Below are 10,000 nucleotides of genomic sequence, written 5' to 3'. Positions count from 1 at the left end.
TCCTCTTTGCTGGAACTTCTCTTGTATTAAACGCTGCGAGACACACGGATTCGATTAATTCCACAAACAATGAAATCAGCGTGAAATAAAGACAAGCACTAAAAGGCAGAGTGGAGCGCTGAGCTAATTAAATGTTTTGCATTCTCGTGGTTGTCAACAGGCCCGAAGCCGTCTTTATCATCTTACGTTTGTGTGAGTGTGTGAAAATATTCAGTTTTCTTCAATACAAGCCCCTTCCAGCAAGGTGTCTCTAATGTTTCTTCACTGTAACCTCATTCTCTGTGCGTGTGTGTTTGTGTCAGCTCATCATGTCCTGTCTCTCTACGCCTTATGACACATATAGAGTGACGATTACACAAGATGACAGCTGGAGGAGTGAGCATCTCTTCCCTGCGCATGTTGCTCTTTGCTGGGCTTTGCTGGAGGGGCGAAGACAGGTAAAAAAACACACGCAGCATCACACCAGCAACACCCACACACACACACACACCATATGGAGCTCACACACACACATAGAGACGGAAAAAGCCCTGAGCTACTTCATGTAAAGGGACATGTGTCTTCTGACAAGGAAAAAAATGCTACATTTCTGCAACAAAAGTTGGAAAAATTTGACATTTTTTGAATTTTTTACTTCATTGGAATGGTACGAAACTTTTGGCACTTGCTGTGTGAACACAAAAATCATGGACATGGTTCGAACAGGTTAAATTTAAAAGATAGTCACACTTGTGCTCCTCGTGTTCACGAGCGCATTGGAAATGAATGGGAGACGAGTTTCCTCTAGTGGAAGCGTTTGGTACTGCGGCCGAACTACATCTGACTTAAAGCTAATTTTTTGAGATATCAACCTCAAATTTGGAATACAACTTGTTTATATTTATGAAAATATGATTTAGAAAATATATCTTTCATATACAAATTGAAAATAGCATTTTTGTGCATTTTTCATAACAATACACGTAAAATTCTGTTACTTTTTCGTTCACTTTTTTTCACTTCAGCAATAATCTGCCTAATAATAATAGTCTTTGAAAAGAGATCAAACTTCAGTCTGTTGCTCTAAAAAGCATTTAAGATTTACCACAGTTTAAGCTAGAAAATTTAATTTTTAGGTCTATGCTCAAAAAGTGATTAAATGGATTATAAATACATAGCTTAGTATACAAAAATCCCCTAAAAATACACAATATTAAATAAAAAACATTATCAAACTAAAATATAATACAATATTCATTGACAAAAAAAATGGTAATTTTTGACCAACACGTGAAGAGCAGCAGAGGGTTAAAGAGAGAGAGAGACAATGAGGAATAAAATAAACAGACACTGTTTCTCACCGGTTTTCTTTCTCAGCCCCTTCTCCCACCAAACACACACCTGTTCTTGCAGCATGCATCTCATCCATGAGTGTGTGTCTACGTGTGTGTGTATTGTTATTTATACAAAGGCTTTTAAAAATCCTCTTGAGTCTAACGCATGTCCTGAGGGAGTCCAACTCGACGTCTGACTCAACACGCCACACACACACACACACTGACGCAACACTTCCAAACACATCGCTGTGCTCCACAATAAACTCTTCGCAACGAGGCTGCCGGTGCATTTCAGCAACATTTCATCACCTGCCTATTTTTTTTTTTTGTTGAGTAAGTTCAAGTGTGCCTGATTGACACTAGGAAACTCTTGTCTTGTCATTCACATTCTGACCTCTAGGGGAGCTGTGAGACATTCAGTAGATGTACTGTGTAAACTAGTCTCAGTGCATGTCTGCAAAAATTGCAAGAATTGTGCAAAATCTATTCGCCACTTGACCAGCACGACAATTAAGCGATCGTAATTAATGGTTACCATCTGTAATGCTGAGACTGTGGCTCAGTGAGAGTGAGTTACCTGGCCCAGGCCTTCAGCATCGACAGACTCATGGTCTTCCCGTTCCTCAGCTCCACAACTGCGGTGACCTTCTGACCCCACACGGCGTCTGGAGCACCAATCACAGCCACATCTGAGGAAAAGGTGCATGTTATTCCTCTGTTCATACAGGTGAAACTGGTCTCACCGATGATCTTAAGAGGAGCAATTCCATTTATTATTTAAAAAAACAGTTTAAAAGTTTAATATTTGGATGCTTAAGAGAAATTGCCCAAGATAAGTTTATGTATAATTGTTGTGCATAAATTTAACAACACAAGTAATAAATAAATATTTGTAATCAAGTGCAGAGGTTTGAATGTATGTATGTATATATGTATGTGTATATAGGAATGTGTGTATGTACACTCTAAAAAATGCTGGGTTGTTTCAACCCAAATTTGGGTCAAATATGGACAAACCCAAATGTTGGGTTAAAAATGTAATAAAACAATTTGCAGTTGAAAGTGAAAGCTTAAGTCGGGTTAAAATTTGTAATTACATTGGGTTTGTCCATATTTGACCCAAATTTGGGTTAAAACAACCCAGCATTGTTTAGAGTGTATACATATGTTTACACATGTATTGTTTATGTTCAAATTTTGATGGGTAGATGTTGTTTTGTAAATAGGGTAGGCGTAATAAGCCACGGCTTCAGCCTATACCCGTTCGGCTACCTTCTTTGTTTGTAATGAATTTGCTGTACATACATTCTGTTCTATGTTTAGTAACCGAATAAACCTTTATATATTATATATATATATTTTTTTTAAACTCGAAAAATTTGAATATGGTGCAAAAGTTCATTTATTTCAGTAATTCAACTTAAAAGGTGAAACTAATATATTATATAGACTCATTACATGCAAAGTGAGATATTTCAAGCCTTTATTTGTTATAATTTTGATGGCTTACAGCTTATGAAAACCCCAAATTCAAAATTAGAATATTGTGAAAAGGTTTTTTCATAAGCCATAATCATCACAATTATAACAAATAAAGGCTTGAAATATCTCACTTTGCATGTAATGAGTCTATATAATATATTAGTTTCACCTTTTAAGTTGAATTATTGAAATAAATGAACTTTTGCACGATATTCTACTTTTTCGAGTTTGTGTGTGTGTGTGTACCTGTGATATCTGGGTGGGCTAGCAGATGTCTCTCCACGTCTAGTGCACTGATCTTGTATCCTCCGCTCTTGATGATGTCCACTGAAGTGCGGCCCATGATCCAGTACACGCCGTCTCTGTAGAGCGCAGTGTCACCTGAGAGAAACCAGAGCCCTTCGAGTTACACCTGCCTCTACTAGGGTTGCCAACTCGCTGGGACGTCCCGTATATTGGGCCTAATTTATTGGACCTCCCTTGTCCTGTTTACTGACAGCTAACCACTGACTGATACAACAGCAACACGACTGAATGATCACGACAGCGGTCATCATCCAATCACAGCGCTCCCTCACGAGCATCGCGCTAACGGCGAATCCGTTCCACTGTCCGGCCGGGTTTTGATTTCAGTAAATGAGTTTTGGCGAATTCAATCAACGTGATTATTATTGTTCATGAGTTCAACATTAGCCACGCAAGAACACATGAACTCTTCCTGAGGGAATCATATGCGGATGTGATTTGCTGCTCAAGAAACATTTCTGATTATTATTAATGTTAAAAAAAAAAAGTCAGGATTCTTTGATGAATAGAAATTTCAAAGGAGATTTATCTGAAATAGAAAGCTTTTGTAACATTATAAATGTCTTTACTGTCACTTTTGATTAATGTAATGCGTTCTTGCTGAATAAAAGTAGGCTATTACTTTCTTTAATTTCTTTCAAATGTAGTGTATAATGTTACAAAAGCTTTCTATTTCAGATAAATGCTATTATTTTGAACAATGGTTTGAGTGTAATGTAAGTGAAAAGCTATGAAAACCTTTTCACAACATTCAAAAATTTTGAATTTGGGGTTTTCATAAGCTGTAAGCCATAATCATCACAATTATAACAAATCAAGGCTTGTAATATCTCACTTTGCATGTAATGAGTCTATATAATATATTAGTTTCACCTTTTAAGTTGAATTACTGAAATAAATGAACTTTTGCACCATATTCGAATTTTTCGAGTTTCACCTGCAAATTTTCCATTTCTGCAAGGGCCGGTGTTTGGATTTTTACTGTTTTATTTTATTCTTTTATGTAATTGGTATATTATAGCAGCCTAATTGATGATGGGTACGTTTTACTCTAGATCAATGTTTGAGTTTCTGAGGCTCTCAGGAATGCAGTTATCAGTTGTAGCCAGTGGTGAATGCTACTATATTTATATAGTCATCGCAATAAATAACAGAAAATATCGTGATATATTATTAAGTCCATATCGCTCATCCCTATATGGGGCTCAAGAAGTGAAAAACAGCTGTGGAAGGTGGGAAGAAATAAGAATATAAGCTTTGTGTGTGTGTGTGTGTGTGTGGCTGCTGTAAGTTGTCCTCTTCTGAGCTTTAATAATAGCCTGTAGTAAGGCTTAAGATCTTCTGCTTGCAATCTTAAAAACCAATTGCACAGAGCCGCTCAGCTGGAGACTGCTTAATTACCCCCCTATAAGACACACACAAACACACACACACACACACACTATCCAAACCAGCTGCAAGTTTCCGGCATCAGGTTTCCTCACAGAGTAACAATTAAAACATATTTGATGTACAGCTATGGGGAGCTGAAGGCCCCGTCCCAAATGGCGCACGTCAAGTGCACTTGCAGTCTTGTGCACTTACAATGGTCCGTTAAGTCCACAAGATCGTAAGGTGTCACGTTTGTCATTTTAGGTTTCAGAAGAGTGCTCATTTGCAGACTTCGGCATTATGAGCATTATGTCAAAAAGTATGGACTGTAATGAATTACCATTCGTTTGAATTTTAACGATTCCAATTACGATTCTGTAGCTTGGATTGGATGCCAGCCGAGCTTAGCCCCGCCCACAACATTTAAGAATGGGACGTTCGGTCTACTCTGGACTTGATCTGTTGAGAACCAAGTATGCCCGAACCAAAGCTGTTCGGACCAATCAAATCGTCAGGGCGGGGTTTATACGACGATGGAAAGATGATCAACAGTAGCGTAATCATCCACGTCACCAAAGAGCGCTTGGGTTGAGTTCGTTTACAACAAAGATGGCCGCCGCTGGAGAACTGAGATGTGTAGATTCAGCCATCGCGTCTGTTATAGAAGATGTAGAAAGCGCATTCATTTTAAAAGAGGAACAGAGAAACACTATCAAGGCATTTGTCGATCGGAAAGATATTTTTGCCGTCCTTCCTACGGGATTCGGTCGATCCAGTTGAGTGCAGAGGCCTTTTCTTTCCTGGTTCGGTTGAAACGGCCCATAATCACAGCCCAATGGAGCAGCATCAGACTCACACTCTGACTAGCATCTGACGTCAGGCTAACGATTCTGCTTATCGATTGGCTGATTGGAATGTTGTTCCAGGAACATGTTGTACTCGATGAAATCCCGTTCACCCCAAAGATCGCAGTACGGAGAAAGCTGTACCCAAAGACGACGACTGCTCTCACGTAGACTCATTGGCCTTGTCCCAAATGGCACACTTTATATGCACTTTCGGTCTTTTGGACTTACAATGGCTGCCACGTGTGTGTGTGTCCGTTAAGTCCGTGAGACCGTAGGGTGTCCCATTTGTCATTTTAGGTCTCAGAAGGGTTAGAGGTCTGCTACCCGACCCGAGCCCGACGGGTCCCGAAAAACTCACGGGTTTCGGGTCGGATTCGGGTTAATCTTTAATGAATAGCCTCGGGTTCAGGTTTGTAACTTAGAAAAACTATATAGGCTATACATATATATATATAGGTTGCGTACCGTGTGCTTGCTGTGTTGTGATAATCATCACATCACATAATTATCAGTATAATTATATGAGCATGCGAGAGAGTTTCAGCCGTCCTTCTCTGATTGCGGTGTTGTGACCGAAATACTGCGTGCGGGAGCACATGCGCAAAACAGTTTTGTAAAATTATATATGAATCATTTTTATTTGATCATATATCATTTTTACAAAACTGTCGATGCTGTTCTCTTCCTTCATAACTCGTACTGAGAAGGATAGGCTATATTTATGTAAATAGTTGTGCAACTGCGCAAACTTTGTTTTGAAGTTTAATGTTTGAGTTCCAGGGGAATTTGTGACTGTTTCACCTGTTCAACCACATCAAAGTTTCGTAAGTAGTAAGTCTGTGCTTTTTCTCTTTTTTTCTTGTGTTCTGACTGATCAGGGGGCCGCTGTGCCTTGGTGAAACGGTGTTTACATGTAGCCTATTTTTTTTTAATTATCGTGGCAAGCAAACATAAAATACAGCATATTGCAAAAAAGAAAGAAAAGAAAAGCTATTTACTGTGAGAAACGGACCTCGGGTTCGGGTCGGGCTTAAAATATAACCGCAATGTTCGGGTCGGGTCGGGTTAAATGATTTCGGGTACGGGCCAGGGTCGGGCTTAAGTTTAAAGCCGACCTCTACTTTGCTTAGGGTGCCATTTGGGACAGGGCCATGAGAGATCTGATGCACACTACAAAATCTCGGCTGAACTAGAAGGTATTTTTTACCAATTTTATTTGTTTTATGAATACTCCATATTCAGACTAATTTGCCATACTTCTTTTTGCATACTATATAGTAAGGAAGTAGACATATTTCTCTCACGGTAAATTAAACCAAGTGACCGGCAAAGTTTGTCGCAGTTGTGTCTGGTTAGGACAATCTCAGATTAAAGCAACACCAAGTAGCTTTTCCTCTGCGGTCGCCCTACAGGTTGGAAGTGGAATTGTCCATTACCGCTGTGGTAAATAATTTAGCCTAGCGCAGCCGACTGTCGCACGCACACGCTCGCTGTTTATCCAGCGCCGGCTTTGGAGTGAACGATGTCCACAGACAAGGTAGAGTATGTTGCATGATTTCATGAAAGTATGATGTGTTGCGACATCAGAAACGAAGAAAAACAAAATAATGACTATTGTAACGCTTGACGTAAAGCAAGTCAAATTTGTAGTTTTCTTATGTCTCATTAGAACTACAGAAACGCGACCCGATCTGGCAATCTTACATAGCGTGGTTATAGCAGATATAGGACCGCATAGCGGATCCAGAAGTGCCTTTCACCCTGTTACGACTTAATGAACCACTGAAACCATTTTAGAAACATTATTTTAAGGTAAAAAATCTTACTTAGTGTTGCTTTAACATCAGAGAGAGAGAGAGGGGAAATTCAGCTTTTCTGCTTCATCATGACATGCCTGGTTAGGACAAGGTGTTATACTCCGCTTTAACACACCTTGATGAGAGGCCAAAGATTTCAATCTGAGTCTGAAAAGTACAAGCCATCACTAGCCAGGCAGTTTTCCAATCTTTTTAGCAGAGCGGAGACAAAGAGACTCTTCTCATCGAGTGTTGGGGCTCAGCTGGGACTGGACCATGAAGACAACGGGAAATAGGTCATAGCAGGCGAGTGACTGAGTGTGAAAGAAAGGAGGAAAGAACATTGGGCAAAGGTGTTGGATGTCCAGCGTGGATCATTATTGAGTGCTAAGACCCAGCTGTGGCGAAGGGGAGTTGAGAAACGAGAGAGCATGTGTGTGAGCTGTCTGGAGGTTAAGGACGATATGTCATGGGTTATAGTGTGTATGTGTGTGTGTGTGAGAGAGAGAGAGCGGAGGTTAAGTTGGCAGGGCAGGGGAAACTGGACATAAGCTGTGACTGGATGAAAGACAGTTGATGAGTGAGATGGGAATCATCTATCATAGAGCTACAATCTCTAATTAGCTTCCATTCTTTATTCCCGCAATGCTTCCATTAACATCAGTGTTAAAGGGATAGTTCACCCAAAAATGAAAATTCTGTCATTAATTACTAGCCCTCATTTCGTTCCAAACCCGTAAGACTTTCGTTCATCTTCAGAACACAAATGAAGATGTTTTTGATGAAATCTGAGAGATTTCTGTCCCTCCATTGACAGTCTACGCAACTACCACTTTCAAGCCCCAGAAAGGTAGTTAAAGTAATACATGAGACTCCAGTGGTTTAACCTCGATGTTATGAAGCGACGTGAGTGCAAAAAAAAACATGATTTACCACTTTATTTTCAAAATATTCATCTCCAACGTGTGTTCATGAGAGAACCACTATCCATGTGTGTTGTGTTGACGCGAGAGTGAGATATTTCAAGCCTTTATTTGTTATAATTTTGATGATTATGGTTTACAGCTTATGAAAACCTTTTCACAATATTCTAATTTTGAATTTGTTTGTTTTTTCATAAGCTGTTTTCATATCTCACTTTGCATGTAATGAGTCTATATAATATATCAGTTTGAATTATGAGCTATACTAGCTATATCAGCAACCGGGGGGGGGCGATCGAGACTCTGGGTTTATGAGCTATACTGGGACCAGCTACCGGGGGGCGATCGAGACTCTGGGTTTATGAGCTATACTGGGACCAGCTACCGGGGGGCGATCGAGACTCTGGGTTTATGAGCTATACTGGGACCAGCCACCGGGGGGCGATCGAGACTCTGGGTTTATGAGCTATACTGGGACCAGCCACCGGGGGGCGATCGAGACTCTGGGTTTATGAGCTATACTGGGACCAGCCACTGGGGGGCGATCGAGACTCTGGGTTTATGAGCTATACTGGGACCAGCCACCGGGGGGGCGATCGAGACACCGGGTTTATGAGCTATACTGGGACCAGCAACCGGGGGGCGATTATGAAGCTGCAGACTCGGAGCCTGCATCTACAGTCCCCCACCGAGAGTCCCGCATTCTCAGACCCCTCGTTTTTAGAACACAGCGCCTCCTGCTGTTCGAAAGATCGTATAACACCCGCACACAGAGTACAGCGCACGCTTATCCAAATGTAATTAATAACAAAAGGATGCAATATTACGGTCGCCAAATAAATGATCCAATAAATATTTGCATTCCCTGCTTAATGCATGTGCCAAAAAAAAACTCATTGCGATGGAAGGGATACAATTACAGATTGAACTATCTTCTGAAAAATAGTATGTGATATTATATTGCTACAATGTTTTTTTTAAATATTTTTTTTTATTCAAATTCCAATTTTTCTTTCAGTTCAAGCTATAATGGTCTAATTAACAATACCATGCTAACATTACAAAATCTGTTTTTTGATATTTTGAATGCGAAGCAAAACAAATCAGAATAGACAAAACACCAATAATAAACAATTCTGTACTTTATTTAATGTTTTATTTAACATCATCTTGCTGTAAAGAAAAAAGGAAGAAAAAACTGTGTCCGTGACTTTACTTTTTGTCTTCAATTGCATTAAAAAAACTAATTTATAAGTCGCTTTGCATAATCATAAAATGATATGTTGCTGGGTTCGGCAGGGGTGACTCCATCGATGTGTGGTGTACCCTGGAATAGCCTACAACAGTATAGGCCCGATAGCACATGTCTTATGATGTTTCAAAAAGAAAGAAAAAAAAAAGAAAAAAGATGTTTGCAAATGTTACCTTCATGTTGCACTGCTCTGTTGAAGTGTCCCTTGAGATGTTTTTGAACTTTGGACAACTTTGTGGGTTTGAAATATATGGGGGCACAAAATGGGCAGTGAAAATCACTGCAGCATTTATGACATATCTACAAAAAGTCCAAGGTTAAAGGCTAACGCTAGCTATCAAAATATTTTCGGGGGGAAGAGGGCGAAAAAACATACATTAACGGCTCAAATCTTGTTACAAACTATCTTTACAAATATTAAATGGAATATTTATATGTTGTATCGATGACCTAAATTAGTTTTATTAAAAGATAAATCAAACAAGTAGGCTACTACGATTCGCTAAATAAAATTGAAGATAGCCTACTCACGTTTTGGCTTAAGTTCTTCACATGTTTATCCGATACAATTTGATAGGAGGCGCTGTCTCGAAAAACGAGGGGTCTGAGAATGCGGGACTCTGGGTGCAGGGGGACTGTAGATGCAGGTCTCCGAGTCTGCTGCTTCATACTACTCAGCTGTACTGGGACCAGCCACCGGGGGGCG

At 39.9% G+C, this 10,000-nt stretch overlaps 1 protein-coding gene across 2 annotated transcripts in view; it reads right to left on the bottom strand.

Moving 5' to 3' along the window:
* The window catches only part of LOC130070416 (malonate--CoA ligase ACSF3, mitochondrial-like), a 182,057-nt gene that overhangs the window by 101,129 nt on the left and 70,928 nt on the right, over positions 1-10,000 (bottom strand). For both annotated transcript variants that reach the window (XM_056234791.1, XM_056234792.1), the window contains exons 7-8: positions 3,045-3,179; positions 1,894-2,005 (exon numbers count right to left, since the gene is read on the bottom strand). In XM_056234791.1, coding sequence (XP_056090766.1) covers positions 1,894-2,005; positions 3,045-3,179 — 247 coding nt within the window. The remainder of the gene's footprint in view (positions 1-1,893; positions 2,006-3,044; positions 3,180-10,000) is intronic.

This window comes from Rhinichthys klamathensis, unplaced genomic scaffold, assembly GCF_029890125.1.
Source record: "Rhinichthys klamathensis goyatoka isolate OS25496 unplaced genomic scaffold, OSU_Roscu_1.1 h1tg000406l_1, whole genome shotgun sequence".
NCBI lineage: Eukaryota > Metazoa > Chordata > Actinopteri > Cypriniformes > Leuciscidae > Rhinichthys > Rhinichthys klamathensis.
Note: the sequence above shows the minus strand (reverse complement) of the source record. Positions and strands in the feature narration are given on the sequence as shown.